General features: G+C 47.6%; 1 protein-coding gene across 1 annotated transcript in view; it reads left to right on the top strand.

Moving 5' to 3' along the window:
- The first annotated feature begins 1,064 nt into the window (after positions 1-1,064).
- The window catches only part of ANKRD28 (ankyrin repeat domain 28), a 496,481-nt gene continuing 475,309 nt past the window's right edge, over positions 1,065-22,236 (top strand). The window contains exon 1 of the mRNA XM_069212092.1: positions 1,065-1,222. Within this exon, the coding sequence (XP_069068193.1) occupies positions 1,196-1,222 (27 nt within the window). The 5' untranslated portion in view covers positions 1,065-1,195. The remainder of the gene's footprint in view (positions 1,223-22,236) is intronic.

Consider the following 22,236-nt stretch of genomic DNA (forward strand, 5'->3'; position numbering starts at 1 on the left):
AGGATCTGGAAACAAGAAACAAGAATCAATAGAAGACACCTCCCAGAGTGTCCTACGGTATGGAAGACACGAAGAAGCAGCAGGTGTCCGTCCGGATGGACCTGAAGGAAGGTGGTGGTGTGGGAGGCTGACCTTTTACCTCGTCACCAATTTCTGTAAGAACGGTCCGGAGGCGAGTTGGTTTTAAGTATTTAATTCCTTTATGAAGTATCGTTTCAAGCCCCTCACACCAAGAAACGTCTCGTCCCAGCCTCAGCTCCAACTGTCTCCCGAGCCGAAGTTCCCATTTAGAACTCTACACATAACATTCTATTAACACGCAAAGCAATCTATTAACATTCTAATACCCATTACTACACAGTTCCGCCAGGTTTCCCAGATCCATGCCTGGTGTGCTTTTCCAGGGCAGTTTTTTTCATTGAATTCTGGGACTTGTAGTTTTGTTTATTCATTATAAAACCGAACTACAAGTTCCAGAATTCTGAGGGGCAAAAAAAACTGGCCTGCAGCAACACATCACTCATGGACCTGGGAAATTAGGCAACTATGATAGGAACCCCAATTAACCAGTCATAATAAACAGAGGCGGGGTGAGAGAGTGACAATTCTGTCAATAGTTGGATTTGAAGTAAAATAATAATTTATATGTAACATTTGGAAATTGTATATGTAAAGCTATGACTTGAGAAGCACATAAAAGAGGCATTTGCTTTCACCACTAAGAGGGGTTTCAACCCGAGAGGTTGGAAATCTCTATTTAAAAACACAATATTGAAATGCAGCTATTTTGACAGGAGCTGTAACCGGCAGCGGGGGCACGTGTCCTTCTTTTATTTCAATGACAGGGCCCAGTTATCCGCAGTCGCCGTTATTGACAGCTGCGTCACCAATCACAGGGTGTTTTACTCAGCGGTCCCGTCACTCCGTCGTTGCCCCTTTTCCAAGGAGACGGCGGTCCCAGCGCTAGCCAATGAGCAGCGGCTTTGGAGCGGGCCAATGAGGACGGGTCCCGCTGTGGACCAATGGGCGGCGGTCTGAGGGTGGAGTGACGTGGGGGCGGCGGCTGTTGTGGCGCTGGTGGTAGAAAGGGAAGAAAGACTGCGCCGCTGCCAGGGAGGCGGAGAGCGGAGCGGGCCCGGGGCATGGAGGGCGCGCGGGGCCGTTGAGGCGGAGGGGGCGGCCACAGCCAGCGGCCATGGTGTTCCTGAAGATCCGCGATCAGGTGAGAGGCGGGGGCGGGGAGCCGCTGCGTACCTGCCATGCCCAGGTGAGGGAGGCGGGGCCGTGAGGGGACGGGGGGACGGAGGTGCTGGGGGCCGGGCGAGGGGGGGTGAAGGTGTCATGAAGGGCGGGGGTGAAAGGGGGGCTGAATGGAGGCGTCGGGGGGAGGGGTGAAGAGTGAGGGTCAGGGTCAAGGGGTGCATGCATGCCCGGGTGAGATTGTCCCAGCCCTGGGGGGGTGACCCGGCCCTTGGGAGGGGGAGGTGCTGTGACCTGGTCCCCGGGGTGGGGCAGGGGGTGACCCGGCCCTTGGGAGGGGGAGGTGCTGTGACCTGGTCCCCGGGGTGGGGGGGGGGCAGGGGGTGACCCGGCCCTTGGGAGGGGGAGGTGCTGTGACCTGGTCCCCGGGGGGGGCAGGGGGTGACCCGGCCCTTGGGAGGGGGAGGTGCTGTGACCTGGTCCCCGGGGTGGTGGGGTGGGGGTAGGGGTTGTGACCTGGTCCCCGGGCCCTTGGGAGGGGGAGGTGCTGTGACCTGGTCCCCGGGGTGGGGGGGGGCAGGGGGTGACCCGGCCCTTGGGAGGGGGAGGTGCTGTGACCTGGTCCCCGGGGTGGGGGGGGGCAGGGGGTGACCCGGCCCTTGGGAGGGGGAGGTGCTGTGACCTGGTCCCCGGGGGGGGGGGGGGAGGTGCTGTGACCTGGTCCCCGGGGGGGATGGGGGGGGTAGGGGTTGTGACCTGGTCCCCGGGCCCTTGGGAGGGGGAGGTGCTGTGACCTGGTCCCCGGGGTGGGGGGGGGCAGGGGGTGACCCGGCCCTTGGGAGGGGGAGGTGCTGTGACCTGGTCCCCGGGGTGGTGGGGTGGGGGTAGGGGTTGTGACCTGGTCCCCGGGCCCTTGGGAGGGGGAGGTGCTGTGACCTGGTCCCCGGGGTGGGGGGGGGGGCAGGGGGTGACCCGGCCCTTGGGAGGGGGAGGTGCTGTGACCTGGTCCCCGGGGGGGGCAGGGGGTGACCCGGCCCTTGGGAGGGGGAGGTGCTGTGACCTGGTCCCCGGGGGGGGGGGGGGGAGGTGCTGTGACCTGGTCCCCGGGGGGGGGGGGGGGGGGTAGGGGTTGTGACTTGGTCCCCCGGGTCCTGGGGTACCATACTTCCCAGATGGGTCGCAGTGCCCAGCGCAGAGGGCAGGAGTGGGCACGACCCCTGAGATGCCCAGCACATCGGGGAGCCGGGGCACCGGGCAGGGCGAGGACAGGTACACTGCCATCGGCCAGATTGCATGCGGCATTCGCTGGGACCTCCAGGACCCCCGGATGGGCAGGGGGTGGGGTGTAGAGGGAAAGTGTGCGGGGTCCTCAGGGCGAGGGTTGCAGCAGTACCCACCAGGATGGTTGGTTAACTCAGGGCACAAATGGGAAGGACAGTAGAAAGGGCCCAGAGCTCGTTACAAAGAATAAAAGCAGGACTCGGGGTGCAGGATCTTGGGGTGGGGCACGCGGCCCAGGGTAAGGACAGGCAGGGTATCCGAGGGAGTGCGGTATCCATGGTTACAGCCAGGGCTGCTGGAGTGGACCGATGCAGGCTGCTCGTGGCTAGTCCGACATCTGGAAATGTGGATGCTAAAATGCACTGTCTACAGGTGCCCAAGAAGCAACAATATACTTAGGGTATGTGGTATTCAAGGAATAGGGTATTCAGGCCGAGTGGTGGGTAGACTGGTTGAGATGCTGCTTGATGCCCAGGGCCACATGGGCCAGTACCATGACGTATATTTTATTTATTATAGGCGTGGTTGGTGACTTTATGTGATATTTAATCCCTACACACATCATTTCTCCCTAATAATACTATATTCATTCCACTGTTTCTTTTTACTGCATTGTTTTAATGCATTTTTTTATGACCCATGTACAGACATGATAACTTCATTCTGCCGCTTAGACAGCCAGAAGTAGCACGGGGCAAATCTTTCAGGGTACCAGTCTCATGTGGAAATACATACACTTGCATTTCATTACCGGAATCTACCATAATCGACTAAAGGAAATCATTGAAAAGCTGTTGGCGCAACGAATCCCTCCTTCCGGATTCGAACTGACTGCTTCCTTCACCACCAGATTCCAGCTGAGGGACATTCCCATTTATTACACGCCATCCTCGGCGTCTCCCGGATGCTAACACATCAATTTATCTTTATTAAGTAACAAAATACCAGTAATTCTTTTATAAAGTGTAATCTGTCATTTGCCGCCGATGTGATTAAATAGATGGGTGGCAAAATGAGGTGTCCCATTAGCGATGCAGTGGCAAACTATTGTATATAAATATTCCATTTACAAAACAATATACATTTTACACAAATTAATCGAACTGCTATGAATTGGAAACGTGGCTAGGAACCACTGGTGACGGTATACAAATTGGTTTTGGGGTGATCAGCGCTGTTCCTCCAGTGCAAGCGGGCGGGGGATGATGCCCAGGGCCGCTGAGGGCTCTGATTGCATGATTGAGAGGTGTGTTGTAACCTTGGCGAGGGCACGTGTCATATAATGTACAGAAATGGCAGTACTAAGGAAGGCTTGGCGATGGCGTGTGGCCATTGGTCTCTGTGCTTTGAGCTTTGCAGGTCTCTGTCTGTTGAACTGATTCATCTGCCAGCTGTGACCAATGGGTTATAACTGAGGCTGCCTCTCGTATCTCTCTGAAGACAGCGGCGAAGTTTTTCAACCTGGTATATCGGTCATCATAAGGTCCTGAAACTCGCCCTATACCCAACGCATGCACGCCTCTACCATAGCAGGTTCGGATTTGTGATGATGCCGTTTCTAGAAAAATAGGTGTCCCGCTCAGCTCTCTAATGCTGTATTTGTGATCTTCAGCCCCATGTCCAGACTTCCGCACACCTTTCCCACCTTCGTACTCACACTTGTGAAACTTAACGGTTCTTGAAATTCACACACCGCCCCGGCCATTCAGCTCTTTCCTTCACACTCAGCCGCGTGATGTAGTGTTCTTGAACTTCAGCCTCACCCCCACGGCGCTTTCCCAGCAAGTTCGGCTGTGCGATGCTCTAGTTATCTTGAACTGCAGTCCCATCCGCAGTTTGCACACGGTTCTCTCCCTGCACACTCGGTTTTATGAGTCTCTGCAAGTCTTCGACCGCCCCCACCCACCCCTTACCCCCCACATCATGATAGTTCGCCCCTTTCACTCTAGCTCTGTGATGTTGCAGTGTTCTTAAATTTAAGCGTCTACGCCCAGACATTCGGACAGATCTATCACCTGACTCAGTTTTGTGAAACTGACCTGTTGTTAAAATTCATCTTCCACCCCATACAGCCACTGGACTCCCACTTTGCACATTCAGGTTAATGGAGCTGTGATATTGTACCGTGCGTTTCAATTTCTGCTTTTGCCATACTGCCCTGACCCGGTCTCCTCCTAGTCACATGCTCTGTTCGTGTATTTTCCTATCCCTTTATGTGCACAGTAGAGTTGGGCGAGGCAACACATTAAGAGAGCTGAGCCAAGTGTCCGGCTCGGTTCTTAAGTCCGTGCAAGAACCGAGCCCTGAAAACGTTTGCTATGTATACCCTACAACAAACAACACATAAAATATGATAAAGACTCTTTAAAGTTCGAAAAAGCATTTTTTTTTTTTTTTAACCTCCTGGAATCATTGACGTTATACGTTTCATTGTAGCAGTGCACTGAGAAGTACTTATTAAAAGTGGTAGTAAAGGCAAGGCAGTTGTCATGTAAACCTTGAACGGTGTCCAGATTATTGTAGATCAACATTATAGTCTAATAAACGAAAAACAGTACACTATGTAAAACTACAATTTTGTACTCAAATATTTGAAAGTGCTTTCATACCTAGTAATGAAAAATAATTATTTTTGGTAAAATCAAATATTTGCATAAGAGTGCACTAAGTGGGAAACCACAATTTATTCAGGTGTTCCGTTTTCACTTTGTACAAAAGCAGCAAGTAAATGGGAAGCAGTTTGTCTTTACTTATGTTAAGGCTGTGCTTTGGTCCCTTATTTACTGCAGTTTTGATGTAGTGCGAATTCGACCCAAAGGTGTTAGGGCACTTGATGTGAGCACCCGTTACATTATACAAGGTCATGTTCACTGTTTATAAGCACAGGCAAATTAAGTAATTTGCCCAGAATCACAGGATGTTGAGCCAACACCGAGACTCGAGCCAGGAGATGGCAGCTCTGGCCCTAACACCACATCCTGGGTAGAGGGGAACTGACATGCATAAGTCTCATGAAATCTTGGCTCGTTGTGGGCTCGAGGTTCCAGTAGGACTTCAAGCTGAGCCAGGCTTCCGGCTCAAACTTTTAGTGGCTCACACAACTGTAGTGCACAGTGCGGTTAGCATTACTTAATCACCTTCTATTTGTACACCCCTGCTACCATTTCTTCATCTCCTAATATTTACACAACCCTTCTAGCATTTCCCCTTTATTCTGTAATTTTATGTAGCCTGTTAGGATACCCTTTTCCTGTTTATTTTAAGGCATGCAAGCCGGTAGTGTAAATATTTATAAAGACCTGCAATCATACCTCTCTCCCATTTACACAGCCCTGCTAGCATGCATAACTTCTTTTTACACAGTTTTTCTAAGATGTACTCCTCTCCTTGCCTTCCTCTGTTTACACAGCAATGCCTTTCTCTATTTACAGAGCCCTGATAACATGCCCTCCTCTGTTTACAGAGCCTTGACAACAGACTCCCTCTATTTACAGGAGCATGTCAACATGCCTTTCTCTATTTACAGAGCCATGCCAATAGGCCTCTTCTATTTACTCTCCTGTGCCAATATTGCTCCCTCTATATCAAATCAAATCATTAACATTTATAAAGCGCGCTACTCACCCGTGTGGGTCTCAAGGCGCTAGGGGGAAGGGGTTTACTGCTGCTCGAAGAGCCAGGTCTTGAGGAGTCTCCGGAATGCAGAGTGGTCCTGGGTGGTCCTGAGGCTGGTGGGGAGGGTGTTCCAGGTCTTGGCTGCCAGGTAGGAGAAAGACCTCCCACCCGCCGTGGAGCGGCGGATGCGAGGGACGGCAGCGAGCGCGAGGCCGGTGGAACGGAGGAGACGGGTGGGGGCGTAGAAGCTGAGGCGTCGGTTGAGGTATTCAGGTCCCTTGTCGTGGAGGGCTTTGTGTGCGTGGGTGAGAAGTCGGACGGTGATCCTTTTGCTGACTGGGAGCCAATGCAGGTGTCTCAGGTGTGCGGAGATGTGGCTGTTGCGGGGTACGTCGAGGATGAGGCGGGCGGAGGCGTTTTGAATAAGTTGCAGACGTTTTCGGAGTTTTGCGGTGGTCCCAGCATAAAGGGTGTTGCCGTAGTCCAGGCGGCTAGTGACTAGGGCGTGGGTCACTGTTTTTCTGGTGTCGTGGGGATCCAGCGGAAGATCTTGCGGAGGGTGAGGAAGCAGGAGGAGGACATCGCGTTGACTTGTTTGGTCATGGTGAGAAGAGGGTCCAAGATGAAGCCGAGGTTGCGGGCGTGGTCTGAGGGGGTCGGTGCGGTGCCAAGGGCAGTGGGCCACCAGGAGTCGTCCCATGCGGCCGGGGTGTTGCCGAGGATGAGGACTTCCGTTTTGTCTGAGTTCAGTTTTAGACGGCTGAGCCTCATCCATTCTGCGACGTCCTTCATGCCATCTTGTTGGTTGGTCTTAGCGCTGGCGGGGTCCTTGGTGAGGGAAAGTATAAGTTGAGTGTCGTCGGCGTAGGAGGTGATGATGTTGTGCTTGCGTACGATATCGGCGAGGGGGCTCATGTAGACATTGAAGAGTGTCGGGCTGAGCGAGGAGCCTTGAGGGACGCCGCAGATGATCTTGGTGGGGTCTGAGCGAAAAGGTGGGAGGTAGACTCTTTGAGAGCGGTTGGAGAGGAAGGAGGCGATCCAGTCCAGGGCCTGGCCTTGGATCCCGGTGGAGCGGAGGTGGGTTATTAGGGTGCGGTGACAGACAGTGTCGAAGGCAGCCGAGAGGTCGAGGAGGATGAGGGCGACTGTTTCACCGCTGTCCATCAGGGTTCTGATGTCGTCTGTGACTGAGATGAGGGCGGTTTCAGTGCTGTGGTTGGTTCGGAATCCGGTTTGTGAAGGGTCGAGAAGGTTGTTGTCTTCCAGAAAGATGGTAAGCTGTTTGTTGACGGTCTTCTCAATTACCTTGGCAGGGAAGGGGAGGAGCGAGATGGGGCGGAAGTTTTTCAGGTCGCTTGGGTCAGCCGTAGGTTTCTTTAGTAGGGCGTTGACTTCGGCGTGTTTCCAGCTTTCGGGGAAGGTAGCAGAAGAAAATGAAGAGTTGATGATGGCCTGGAGGTGCGGGGCGATGATGTCGTCGGCTTTATTGAAGATGAAGTGAGGGCAAGGGTCCGATGGGGTGCCGGAGTGGATAGAGTTCATGGTGGTTTTGGTTTCTTCAGTTTTGATGTGGGTCCAGGCGTTGGGGGTGTGGGTTCGGTGATGCTTGGTTGGGTCAGGTGTCCGAAGCTGTCGTGGAGGTCGGTGATCTTGCTATGGAAGAAGATGGCGAGGGAGTTGCACAGGTCTTGAGAGGGCGTGATGGCGTTGGGGGTGGAGAACTCTTTAACGATGCTGAAAAGTTCTCGGCTGTTTTTGTCCAGTCTGTCGGTGAAAAAACTCCTTTTGGCTGCGCGGATCAAGTGGTGGTGTTCACGGGTTGCGTTTTTGAGGGCGGTCATGGTGTCGGCGGTGTGGTCCTTGCGCCAGGCCTTCTCGAGGGCGCGACAGGTTTTCTTTGATTCCTTAAGGGTGTCCGAGAACCAGAGAGGTTTTTTGGTGATGGCCTGTTGATGCGTGCGTCTGAGGGGAGCAAGGTTGTCTGCGCAGTTGGAGATCCAGTTCGAGAAGCTGAGGGCTGCGTCGTTGGGGTCGGTGGTGAGGGTGGGTTGGTTGACGGTGAGTGCGGAGAAGAGTTGTTCCTCTGGGATTTTGTTCCACTGTCGACGAGGGATGGGTTGAGTGCGGAGGTGGCGGGTCTCGCATCGGAATGTGAAGTGGACACAGCTGTGGTCGGTCCAGTGTAGAGCGGAGGCGTGGCTGAAGGAGACGTGTTTGCTTCATATACAACCATGCAAACATAGCATCCTCTATTATTTATATAGCCCTGGTGTGCCTTTTTCCTGTTACTCACATAGTCCTCCTGTTTCTTCCTCTCCAATTATTTACAGCCTTGCAAGTATGTCTCCATCCCCTGTCACAAAGCCCTTGTGGTATGCCTTTGCTGGCAGGTCCCCTTGCCTTACTTGCAGCTTTGCTGCCGGGCCCCCTTGCCTTAGAGTTCTACCAGCATGCCTCCTTGTCTCATTTACAGCCCTGCTATGATGCCTTCCTAGTCTCTTATTCACAGCCTTGCTAGTGCGCCTCCTTGTTTTACGTAGTTTTGATAACATGCATCCTTGTCTTATTTACAGTTTTGCTAGCGTGCCTCCTTGTCTTACTTACAGACCCGCTAGAATCTCTTATTTACAGCCCTTCTAGGATTCCTTCATAGCAACCCCCCTTGTCGTATTTACAGTCCTGCTAGCACGCCCCCTTGTCGTATTTACAGTCCTGCTAGCGCGCCCGCTTGTCGTATTTACAGTCCTGCTAGCGCGCCCGCTTGTCGTATTTACAGTCCTGCTAGCGCGCCCGCTTGTCGTATTTACAGTCCTGCTAGCGCGCCCGCTTGTCGTATTTACAGTCCTGCTAGCGCGCCCGCTTGTCGTATTTACAGTCCTGCTAGCGCGCCCGCTTGTCGTATTTACAGTCCTGCTAGCGCGCCCGCTTGTCGTATTTACAGGCCTGCTAGCGCGCCCCCTTGTCGTATTTACAGGCTTGCTAGCGCGCCCCCTTGTCGTATTTACAGGCTTGCTAGCGTGCCCCCTTGTCTTGTTCACAGCCTTGCTAGCTTGCCCCCTTGTCTTGTTCACAGCCTTGCTAGAGTGCCACCTTTGCATATTATTTAGAGCTCCGCCTGCATGTCTTCCTTTATGCATGCACGCAGACCAAAAACACATGCTTTCTCCTTGTACACATGCAGGCACCTTTCTTAATATCCTGCATATCATGCATTCACACAGTCTTAATAAAGGCCTAGCCCAATGTATTTAGATAATTCTGTCTTCTTCATATCTTCCCAAAGCTATATTAGCTTGTGTCTTACATGTTTATACAATGTTGCAATAAAGTTCACCTGCGTACATTTATTTTTTTTTTTTTTATTTTTTTTTTACATATTAATGATTATCTGACCTTCACCTAGTTCTCACCAAGTCCTAACCGCAGATGACGAATCATACCTTAAATTTCATTTTGTTGCCCTTTATTATTAGAAATATCAGTTGACTTGTGTGCAGTGCCCTTTTTGCACAGAAACCGTCTTTGTAACATGCCTTCTGTTCCTTGCTCGCTTAAATGCATGGTAGCTTGTCTGCCCTGCTTGTTTAAAGCTCACACCCGTTCTCATGCACTCCTCCCTTTGCTCTCTGACCTAACCCTGCCAGCATGCGTTTCTTGCTTCCTATGTCTTATGATGTGACTCACGGACGCCCTTCCTCCGTTTTTTCTTAACCCTCAATAGATGATAATGTGGGTGAATTCTAAATTGTAATGAAATGAGGATGCACATTTAGGGGGTTTAAACTGTATTCAGTACACAAATTTAATGCGATGTGAATCATGTACTAACAGTATCGAACAGTCTAGATGTAGAACAATCAAGATATTTTGAGATTTTTTTTTTTTTTTGTGGGGGGGGGAGAACAGATTCTCCAATGCCTGATGGTTGTCTGTTTTTTTGTTTTTTTAAATGTTTTTTTCCTTCTTCCTTATATTGATTGTGGATAGAAACGGTGCAGTTGTGATCACATAATATGGTCTGTTTTGAATGAATTTCACTTTTTAAATGTCCTTGACAAAAAAGTAAGAAATGTTATGAAATGGATGAATAGTAAAATGGACTGGATCAAACACAACAAAATCGGATACTTTCATGGCATTCCATCGTCATTCTGCATGTTTTGGTGTTTTACAGTGTTTTCCGTCTTCACTGTTATGTATTTAAATGGATTTGATCGGATCATTTTCATGTGACCAAGAGGCCGAAGGGGCGAAACTCATCCGTTTTCAGTTCTAGTTAAAATGTCAGCTATAACATAACATTTTAAACTAATAAAAACATTGAAATTCACCAATTCGTCTACTGAGCTGACTAGAATTTGTGCCTCCTACCGGCCCAGTGGTGTCATCCGTGATGTTATTGAACATATCAAGTGTAATATCTGTGTGGTTCTAAGCAGAGCATTTTTTTTCATTTTGGGCCCAGTGTGGGTTCTTCTGGGCCCACTTCCTTCACAAGGGCCAAGGGTCAGTCTTGTAATGGCCGCCTCAAGACTTCTGTTCATGTTGCGGCAAGCCAGTTAAGGTGCTTCCTTCAAAAAGGCCCCTCAGCCAACAGGAATACTTGAATATTGGAAATTTAGCCCAACTGTTGATACAGCAACACATTTTGACCCTTAATTTCTCCAAAGCTACTGAATGGATTTACGCCAAATCACTAAAACCACTCTCTCTTGGTAAAGATCTAGCCTGCTGTCAAATTTGGCTCGGTTCCGTTCAGTGTTTTGGCTATAGTGCTATTTAAAATTCCCTATGGAACTTGCTTGGAAAATGGGGTGTTAGAGCACCCTGTTTTTCTCAGCCCCTGCTTGGCTGATCACCCAAATTTTTTCCAGGAAGGCGCTCAGGTAGACGATATATATATTTTTTTGTGTGATAATTTGTCAAAGGGTGCCAAAGTTCTTAGCAAAAAAAAAAAAAAATCTTCCTATGGTAGCAATACATATATCATTTTTGCTGCACACATTCAAGCTCCCTTTACTATACCTCCCTGTATAAGAACACGGACAGCTCTTTCCTCATTGCACTGAAAGCTGTGGCTTTCCTTTCTCTTTGCAAAAATACATTTTTGCTTTCCACACACACCTCCTTGCCAGCATGCTTTCTTTTTCTTGCTCACACCTGCTAGCGTGCAGTATCTTTAATTTACTTCGCTCAGCTCCATTGGGATGCCTTGCATTCCTGTCTCACACCTTTCTGTGCTAGTATGCCTTCAACTCATTGCCTTGATAGCACTACAGATTGCCTTCCAAGTCTTAGACACACAGCTCTGGTAGCATACTTTGCTCCCCATGCTAACAGCCCTTGCACGTACAGCTATGTGGCATTCAGCCACAACCCTCACACACAGCGCTGAAACACCCTTATATCCATCCATGATAGCATGTTTGTTTCAGCAAATATGCCATCGCATTACTGCACAGTGATGTGTGTAAATGTTTTTATATACCTGCGTAACTCTACTGCTGTGCACATTGGGGCACAGGCTGCCTTTTGGCACACCTGTACAAAATATCTTCTGTCGCAGTGGTAGTAGTATGTTGGCTCGGTGAGGATTGTACTTCACAGGGCGAGTTCCTTTGCAACCTCACACTGTGGTTCTGTTCGTACTGCCACATAAGCTTTTGTTGAGTAGTTTGTGCCCACGCCTGTCATTATTCTGTTAGCTGGCAGTCTCCCAAGTTGTGAACACACAACCTGCTTTCCTCTGTTGAACAGGTGGCGAGCCCAGTTAACAGTTGCTGGAGGCCTGTAATTCTTTGTTTTATGTGCACATGAGTAATGTTGCCTTGGTTGATGTGGTATGCTAGAACAGACTGGTGGATGTCCCCAGAAGTGCTGCAGTGGGTGTGTTTGCTTATTTGTGATTGCAAAGGCCAGCATAGTGCATGCTTGTCTGAATACTTTATATGTTTATTTTCTTGTTAATGATCCCCCCCGCCCCCCAAGTAGCTCGCAGAGCTTAATATTCTTTTCTCTATATTTATTTCGTAAAGCTGTTGCATTTGTGTTTGGTTTGGTTTCACAGTGTGTTGTGATGTTTAGCCTTAAAAAGACAGTTTATAGAATTCTTCGAACACGGTTTTAACTCTAATTCTTTAGTTAAATAATGGGTGTACTGCCGTTGTGTAATATTAACTCCTTGCTTCCTGTATACACTTAAACTAATGTTTATGAATGAGGAAAGTTGGGTGCTGAGCATTGAGGATCGCTGTGGTGCAGTTGATTTGGGGAGTGGAGGGATAGACTCACCTCCTCAGTACCAAGGAACTTAAAATGGTATTCATTTAAACTGTTACAGTGATAATTATCAATCTTTCACAGGTTTATAATCTGCCTATGTGTATTTATTTTGTATCTTTACTGACCACAGACACGCTGAGGAGTACACTTCAAATCCATCCTGTCTTTTCGTGCATTCACTCGTTCATATGTTTAGTAAAGTACAGAGAGGTCGCCTCTGTCTTTTTAGTGCTCTTTTTTTGCCTTGGAATGAGGAATACACTTTGAGATGTCTGACGCGGTGAGTCGAAGCACAGGCCGGACTCTCTGGATTTTCAGTCTATTGTTATGTGGGGTCCTAGACACAGTTGTTAGAGAGCAGCAGTCTCTTCTTGCATTTGTACTGATCCCATAACAACCTAGTTATCTATATTTGGTGTAACAGTGTGCGAAAAGTAGTTTACATGTAGGGCTGTCTTTCTCAGTAACGAGTACATTTCTGTTGAGTGTAGGCTTGAAGAATTCATTGCTTGTACCCCTGGTCACAGTGGGAATGCGATCTTTCATGTACTGCATGTTTCTGACTGAACTGGTGGCATGCTGTTTAGCTCAAGAATGTGTTGCACTTAATTCCTCCGCAATCAGGGCCTAGATCATTGTTTGGGACAAATGTATCCGAAAGCCATTACAGGCCATTGCACACTCCAGCTCTACAGTATACAACCTGTGCATAGAAGATTGTTGTGCAATGTACTCCCTCAGTCACAGATACAATGTGGTATTCAGACAGAAATTAAATCCTGACATTTGATTTATTTAGCAGGTATTTTGAGGGAGGGGAAGTCTGGTGTAGGGCTCGGTGGGCAATCCATGGGTTGTGGCTTTCTCCTCGACCTGTGTGCACAGTGTTTTTTGGCGGCTGCTTGTGCTCATGTATGCATGTGGTATTTGTGTAGCTGGCAAAATTATAGTCAAAGTGAGTGGAGAGGCAGCTGGGTTCTGAGTGCAGGGTTTTACTCTACTGCATCGCAGTGGTCTTTAAGGAGGCATGTAGTCACCTGTTTTGTAAATTGAAGCAGGCTTAGGGCCATTCTGAAGGATACGGGGATGTTGTTCCAGGTCCTGGATACCTAGGTTGAGAACTCTGTTGCCCTTTTTTGTTTTTTTGCACTTCGTTGACTCCAGTCTGATGTTTTTCTGGCTACATGTATGCTGAGAGCCACTGGAAATTGTGGAGTTGGTGAGCTTATCCCCCAGAAAGGCGGGATACTGGCCATGAGCTCTCTATAGATTGTACAGGTGGTTTTGAAGATCCACCAAGTGTCAAAATGGGGGTGGTGTGGTTGTATATCTTGAGGGCTTGTAGGATGGCCAGAGGGCCATTGTGTGAATCTAGTAAGATATGGGGCAAGGTGTTGTCACCATCCAGATGCTTGAGACCAAGGGTTCGAACACCAATTCTGAACTCTTTCCTTGAGGAACAGTTACTTGTTTTTTTTAGTCGAGCGAGCTGGTGCTAGGTCTTCTTTGTTGTTCTTGTCATTTCCTTCCTTGAGGCTGCGGTGGCTTTCAAGGTCAAGCGGTTTTGAATTAAGTGAAAATTGGGGTTTAATCTGTCTGTGTCTATGTGCTTGATCTAGGTTGGGCTAGCTTTTGCTTGTTGTTCTTGGCACATAACTGGAATTTTGTCATAGTGCAGTTGAACTACAGGTAGGTGCTGGACATTCAGAGCTGAATGAGGTGCAGGGTGTGTTTAAGTCATTCAATGCGTGGCACAGAGATTTTTCAAATAGCTGTGTATCTTCAGCATTTTGGTGAAGTTTGATGTAGTTGCTTTTGAAGAGCACCCCAATGAGAGATGTGTAGAGGTGGAAGATGTTGGCGTACAAGATTTTATGTGGGGACTCCGCATGTGATGGGGATCTTGTGTTTACAAGAGCCTCGTAGTGTTCGTTAGGTAGGTGGGATGCTGACCGTGAATTCCATTTTTAGGGTCGAGCGCACAAGCGCTCTGGCCTGTTGTAATCTCTCGGTGGGCTTTTAACCACGCCCACTCTTGCTATTCATTCTTTGTTGTACTTGTTTTAAATGCTTAATTTATTTTGGTGCATTTTGTGAAATGTCCCTCCTTTGTGTGCTGAGTTCCCTCCCAGGCGATTTAACTAAGTGAACATTTTTGTTGGCCATCACACTATGTAACGCTTCCTCCTGTTACTGTGTGTGATGGCCCCTCCTATGGTTTAGGTTTGCTTTTCATCACAGCTGCAATCCTTTCTAGACATTCACGCAGGGAGCCAATAACTTGTGCTCTAGGCGGCTGTGGCGCTTTTTGAATTGACTTGCTTATGTCAACTGTTCAACTTTTCATTTTATGTGGCAAGAAAAGTCCAGTTAGGAATTTACAACGCTAATAGCTCTAACTCAAGCAAACGCACGACCCATTGCATTGCAAATGCTTGTTAGATTTAAGGGTTGGGATGAGGAAGTCAGTCAGCTGAGCTCTCTGGTGATATCAGGAGGTGGGGGTCATCTTTTATCTTTTGTTGTAAGGGCATCATTTGTCATTTGTAAGGTACCTGTCTTCACTCAGCGGTGTGATTAACGCTTGGTTGCAATGATGTTGTCATCCGGAACGGGATAGTGTTTGGTGCCATTCTTTTCTGTTTGCAGTTTCAGCTTACTAAAGCTTGTGCCAGGCGTCTGATATTGTCTGAGATTATTTTTTTTTCTCGTATGTCGGGGCAGGTCATGGCAGTCTGTCCCAGGTTTCTGGACATGTTGTGTTTACATGTCGTCTTCTGTAGAGATCTTGCCAGACTGTGCTAGTTTCCTTTGCAGTCTGTTTGGTCGAGAGGGATACTTTGTGTTGGGGCAGTTATAGTAGTCTGTACTCGGTGTCTGAGTTGATGGGTTTGAGTCAGTGTTTGAACTTACTTTGGGTAATTTTGGGGGATGTAATGCATAATCTTAACATACCAGTCTTTACCAAGTGTTCTCACTACTCGAAAATGTTTCTCCTCTTACGTTAATTCTTTTTCATGTGCCTCACTATCATCGGAGTGTGGCTTTTGGGGGAGAGTGGGGGGGGGGGGGGGGTTGTGCATATTAGCCTAAGCCAGTGGTCAGAGATCGTGTTGTGCCATAGGAACCCTAACAGTATGTGTTCCCCGAGTATGTGGTAGACGACTTTAAGGAGTGTGTTGGCACCAGCGCTTATTTTTAGATCATGTGTTAAGTGACTCAGATTTGTCACTTAGTGTCTCACATTTTAGTCCACATTTGCTCCGCTTGCCCCTCTTTCTCTGCTCCTTACGACTGCTGTATGGCACTGGAGTGGTTGTGGTCGGGTAGATGAACACAGTGCGCCTGTCTGGAACATTTTAATTATTCAACACAATCTATTTGAGGCAGAAGAATAAGCCCCGGCCCTCAAATTAAGCACTGCCCTTAACAGAAGAATGCATGAACTCTGTTCACTGTTGCTTTTATTGCTCGTAACTGAGCACGTGCAGCGACAATCGGTGCAACTGGCCTGATAATGAAGCATTTAATTGTGTTCCAGGGTGCGTTCTCATAAATTAGGTTCTATGCCATAATCAGTCATGCGCCTCTATTTTTAGGTGTATTTTTAGTTGTATGAAAAGAGCCCCTTCAAAAAGGAGATTGAAAAAAAAAAAAAATTGTTGTATAACAAGTTGTGTCCAAAAAGTCGTGGCCATCATATATATCATCATATATATCGGCGTGTGTCAAAAATTCGGAGGTAAAAAAGTTGAATGTTGTACATCTGTATTTTTTTTTTATCTGCTTTTTGTAGGTGGTATTTGTTTTTTAGGTCGAGCACGCAAGCGCTGTGGCCTGTTGTAATCTATCTGTGGGCTTTTAACCACGCCCATCGCTATCACTCGTTCATTGGCTTGCCTTTCAAAAATCCTTTATCATTGGTAAATGCTTAACGTTTGTCCCTACTTGGGGTGGTTTTGTTACCGCTTTGGCCATCGACCCTGTTATGTGGATAATTGCATGTTTGACGATGTGTTTGACCGCCAGCAAACTTCTTTTTCCGTTTGTCTCCCTGCGCTCATAGCGACCGTGGCGCTTTGAATCGGCTCGCTCATGTCAGCTGTTTCACTTTTCATTTTCAATTTACGTGGCAAGAAAAGTCCAGTTAGGATTTTACAGTGAGAATAGCTCTAACTCAGCAAACGCGAGACCCGTTGCATTGCAAATGCTTTTCCATTAGTTGTCATCCTCCTTCCTATCATTATTTTTAATACATATTTTCAAGGGGGATAGTGCACCCTGCCCTGAGCCTGCCTTCTGCTTTGCTGTTCTCTTTGCCCCCTCATTCCTTCATACCCTTTTATTTTCTCTCGCCTCCCCCATGTTTCCCATTCCTGGCTCTGTTCCTTCTTCATAGGGGGTTCTTCCCTTCTCCGGCAAACCCCAGACACTCTTTCCGATCCTTTCCTTCTTCCTTTTTGCAGATTTGCTTCTCTTCTTTCTCGCTGCTTGATAGAGCCTTGCGCCGCTCGCGTGTTCCCCTCCACCCGCTTCCTCTTTAGCCTCTGGTGCCTGTCCCATTAGCGCTCGTCCTTCCCTTCTTTGTCAGGGAGGATCTCTTTTCATTTCCTAAGTTAATTTATTTGCATAACGTTTTTGACTTCTATTTATTTGAAGCATTTCTACAGCGCGCAGTCACCTCTTTGGTGTTAGGACGCTTTTCAGGTAAGTACTAAATAGAACAGGGGAGGGCCGTAAGATTGGCCAGGGGTTCACAGTGGAGAGAAGGCGCAGGTGAAACTATTTTGAGCCCAGTTAGAGCTCCATGGGAGTGTGACAGCGCCTACAATTCAGTGCTACCCAAGGAACTGAGTGGAAAGATGGTGTTGACTTTATTCTTCACTCAGTTCATCTTTGTTTACTTTTTCAGCTTTGTGCGTTTTTGTCAGCTTTTTTGCACACAACTATGTCATTTCTAATACTTTACTGTATTGGTTTTAATTGGTCCACCTCCACCACAGGACATTGAGCAGTTGGAACCATGTATGACTTAATCCCCACCTTTTGAAATACTTTTACTGAAAGTTTGTAATGTACTGCAATAGACTTGTGTTTTTTTTTTTTTTTTTTTTTTTTTTAATTGACTACACACTTTTTTCGTGTTAAAATGAATCCCCACCTATTTCAATCCGCTTAACATTCTTCATTGCCCGGCCTGACACAATCCCTTTAAAAGGCATTCTATGCCTCGGGCAGCAGTGTAGACATCTGTGTTCTGCAGATAAATCCCGTCACTCCTTCGGTTTCGCGTTCTATGTGTAGACCATGGTGGCTTGAAACTGGAACAGCCCCTGCTCCTTTTTGTTCCTGTATCTCCGCATGTTATTGCTTTCCCTTTTGGAACAATGTTAGCACAATCTGTCGCCGCAAGCCCAACAATGAAGCAGTAATTAAGGACAGGTCATTCACCTGCAAGTTGTACATTCGCCAAGCCTCTACTCCTGTCTTGGCACACATCCAGTGTTGCTCCTTCCCTGGAGCATGGTGTTCCTGAATGCATTCTCCTTGTAAATGATTAATCACCGCTTTATGCAGTTTGTTTCTGCTGGTAATGCTAGGTCAGGCAGCAGCCCAGAGTGAGTGAGTGACCCGAAAGACCAGTGCAGTACGAAAAAGTTATTTAAAATGAACAATACTTTTTTAACTGGATGGGACTGGAACTGGGTTCATGAGGAACATCGGAAAGTGTTTGTGGAAACGGTAGAGAAAATGGTGCTAAAACAAGTAACTGAGTTGATAAAGACTGATTCTTAGTGGTTGATAAGATATGTGGAGTCTTGATCTCTCTTATGTGTACACTGGAAAGAGGTGGACTCGACAGACTGTCTGATCCTACTGGGCCATCAGTTTGTACTTTTATAAATCCAAGATGAAGAAGTTTGCTACTAAAGTTGGTAGTTGGTCGAGGTGTGTCTGTCCCTAGGCCACATAATCTGAATTCCTCCAGGCCAGAGTTTCTTTCATCATTTTGAGGTTTATATCAAACTAATCGTTGGGCGTGCAAACGGTAAGATAACTTATTGAACTCAGAAAGCAATCTATTTTGTGGTATACTGTCCGTGAATTAATGCAATTTTCTTTATTAATTGAGAGTTGGCATTTATCCTTTTGTCTTGTTGGAGATGCTTCTGTGTATGTGGCATTCGTTGTTCATTGAGATTTCCCTCTGATAAGAGGAATTGCCCTATGGAGTTGGGGACTGGCATGTTTTCAACAAGCTGCGGAATTGATCACGTCACAAACTTAACGTATTACTATTAAACATTCGATGTGGATAACTTTTACGTTCAGCAGTTGCTTAAATAAGATTCCGAAGGATCCTCCAGTGGTGCAATTACTTGCTTTTTGGCCTTCTTTGTACGACCTTTTGTGTGTGCTGTTTGTGATTTCTAAACTGCAGCCAGTCATGATTCTGGGGTATTCCTTCTCCACTTTCCACCGGGAAGCTGGTGGACTTGGCAAGCAGTACCCGGTCATGTGCCAGCCTCTTCAGATGGGCATGCAGGAACATACCTCCAACATAACTTTACTACTGAATATTGTAAATGCGCTCAACACTAGATCTTGGAAGTGTAATGTTGCAGTACCTGAAAGAGGGGTGGGAGAAAGCAGTGAGACCAAGAGAAACAATCTGCAATCTACAATCACCCTAGTCGTAAAACAACTGCCTCTCAGCCCCAAGACAGGCATGTATATCTAATCGGACGGGTCTCTCTGTACAACAAGGAGATCAGTCTTCTGTTCTGACTCTAGTTTAGAAAAAACAAGACCTAGTGCACATCCTATGTATCAATCAGTGCTTCTATAGTGCGGCTTATCACCTGTGGGGTCTCAAGGCGCTGTTGCGGGTGTGCTGCTCAGTCGAATTTCCAGGTGTTGAGATCCTTCTTGAACTGCTTCAGTAATGAGGTCTGTCTGAGTTTGAGAGGTAGCGTGTTCCATGTCCGGACTGCGATGTAGTAGAAGGATCTTCCCCCTGCTGTGCTTTTTCAGATCCTGGGAATTGCTGGGAAGGCTGGCTGGGAAAAACAGAGCTGTCTGTTGGGTGCGTAGAAGGTGAGACTGTGGTTGAGATCGACCAGTCCTGTGTTGTGTAGTGCCTTGTAGGTGTGGATCAGGAGTTTGTACGTGATGCCCTTGTTGACCGGGAGCCAGTGTAGGTCTTTGAGGTGGGAGGAGATGTGGCTGTATCGGGGATATCCAGGATGAGCCCGACTGTTGCATTCTGGGTTCTTTGTAGTCTTGATTGCAGTTTCTTTGTGATGCCAGCATAGTGCGTTGCCATAGTCCAGTTTGCTACTGACGAGTGTGTGGGTGACTATCCTCCTCGTCTTTGTGGGAATCGACTTGAAGATCTTTCAAAGAAGTCGAAGGGTGTAGAAGCATGATGCGAGACAGCCTTGACTTGGCGGGTAATGGACAGAGGAGTTTAGGATGATGCTCAGATGGAGTGTGTGGTCAGTGTGAGCTGGGGTGTTTCCCCGAGCGGGAGGCCACCAGGATTCGTTCTAGGCGGAGGAGGTGAAGCTGATTACGAGGATCTGTCTTGTCCGAGTTGAGTTTGAGGCAGCTGGCCTCCATCCAGGCGCTGACTGTTCTCATTCTGTAGTGGACATTTCTCTTGGCCTTTGCTGGGTTGTCGGTCAGGGAGAGTATCTGTCATCAACATAGGAGACTGTGTTTAGGCTGTGTTGTCTGATTTTGGTGAGCGGGCCATGTGTATGTTGAAGAGTGTCGGGCTGAGTGAGGATCCTTGGGGTACTCCGCAGCATGTTTCTTTGGGTTCCGATGTGAACAGTGGTAGTCTGAGACTCTGTGTTCTTCACATGAGGATTTGATCCGTTCTAGTGCTTCATCGCGGATGCTGGCGTTGTGGAGTCTGGCGCAGAGTCTTGAGTGGGGGACGGTGACAGATGCAGCGGCGAGGTCGAGGAGGATGAGTGCGGCCGTGTCTCCATGGTCTAGTATGGCGTGTGTGTATGTTGGTGGCTGCTAGGAGTGCTGTTTCAGTACTGTGGTTGCTCCTGACCCCAGATTTGGATGGGTCTAGGATCTGCTGTGTCTCGAGGAATTCAGTGAGTTGCTGGTTGGTTGCCTTTTCTGTTACTTTTGCTGGGAACGGGAGCAGAGAGATGGGTCTGTAGTTCTTCAGCTCTGTTTACTGAGATAGTATAGCAGACTGTGTTTAGGCTCATTGATTTGAGGGTTGCTACCTGTGTGCGCACACCTTTTCCTATCTTTCTTTAAATGTGGCACTTGGGACGCTGAACACCTTTTTGTCTCTTCACTCAATGTGGATTGGAAAGTAGACCTGCGGGTTGGCTTCTGTGCATTATTAGTAGTGATTATTGTGTATTAACCTTGATTGTGTTGAGTCCAGTCTCTTTTGCTCAGGGCTCTGATTCTTGTATGTTAAAGGAGGCCCTAGTGAGCCACTTATGCATGTATAAATGGGCTCTCTGCCAGGCAGAGCAATGGTCCACCCCATGAGCACACCAAGAGCGTGTTCAGCTTGCACCCTGGTTGGTATTTGTCAAACCCTATGTTGTCCAGTCTCTTGCAATGCGCTTTCCTGATCTATAAATGCGTCGCCGTTGCTCCTTTACGTTCCTAGACCAGGAGAGCGAGAGACCTGCCAAGGTGAGGGAATGGAATCGAGCAGCCCAACAGTGATTCTAAAACTCTGATCTCCTCCAGTACTTCTCCTCTGCGTTTCCAGCACCTGTATTTGTGTAAACCCTTCTCCTTATGTTTGACTGTTCAGTGGAGGCCACCGCTGGTTGTAGCTTTAGTTTGAAGTATAACAGCGGACATACTTCAACACAGCTAGACCTTGGTGCAAGAACTGAACAGAGAACACAAGTTAGATATGTTTGTTTTAAGATTGCCCCTTAATTTCGTTGAATCTTTATTTCCTGTGGAACAGTGTTTTGAATGTGACCTTTGTACATGTGAATAACAGATAATGGTTTCTCTGAATGAAGATGTTGAAACTAGGAGCTGAAAGAACTGGCCAGCAACATAGTTTTGATGATCCATCCGTCTCAAACAAAACAATGTCACTTGGCTCTCTGACAAAAGCGTACGTGCTACAGGCATTTCAAAATAGATTTGATGTTTTGAAATTCCTTCCCTGTTCTAGTGGGCGAAGAGACCCTGCAGGGATCCGTACCAGGTATTTGGCACTTGGTCTTTTCAGCTCCCGGGATGTGGTAGTTTAAACTATGTACCAATTGCTATCTGACTGTTGTAGAATGAAGCCTGTACAAGACCGATTGTCAGTTCCTCTCTAAACACAAATAAATCGCCGCTGTTTCAGCAATCGGGTGCTACTGTCGCCGGGCACATGTCCTGACGTCGACATTGTACCTATTTAATACGCTTAAAGGATGGTGAATACTTGATACTTTCATTTTATTGTGTATATAACTTGTTTACAAGGAAGTACAGACCCTGAAGCGCAGGCAGACACACATAGTCCCATTAATACAACCCTGCCAACTAATGCCTTTGGACTGTCTGGGTTGGGTTGGCCTTCAGTAACCAGTAGTATTGGCACATCCATAACAAGAGGATGGTCACGTCTTAAAAATTAAAGGATCATGTCCTTTAAATTCACCTGAAAAGTCATTACGGCCCTGCTTATCTGGTATGCGGATGAGAAACTATGTAAGAAGCATAATTAAACTCAATGATATAAAAGCCAGACTTTCCAAATAAAGAAACTTTAGAGAAGTGAACTTTAAAAAAAAAATAAAAAAAATAAAGTACAAAAATCTAACCAGCTAGTCACAGAAATTACTGTGCTCCTGT

The sequence above is a fragment of the Pleurodeles waltl genome, chromosome 10, assembly GCF_031143425.1.
Source record: "Pleurodeles waltl isolate 20211129_DDA chromosome 10, aPleWal1.hap1.20221129, whole genome shotgun sequence".
Lineage (NCBI taxonomy): Eukaryota > Metazoa > Chordata > Amphibia > Caudata > Salamandridae > Pleurodeles > Pleurodeles waltl.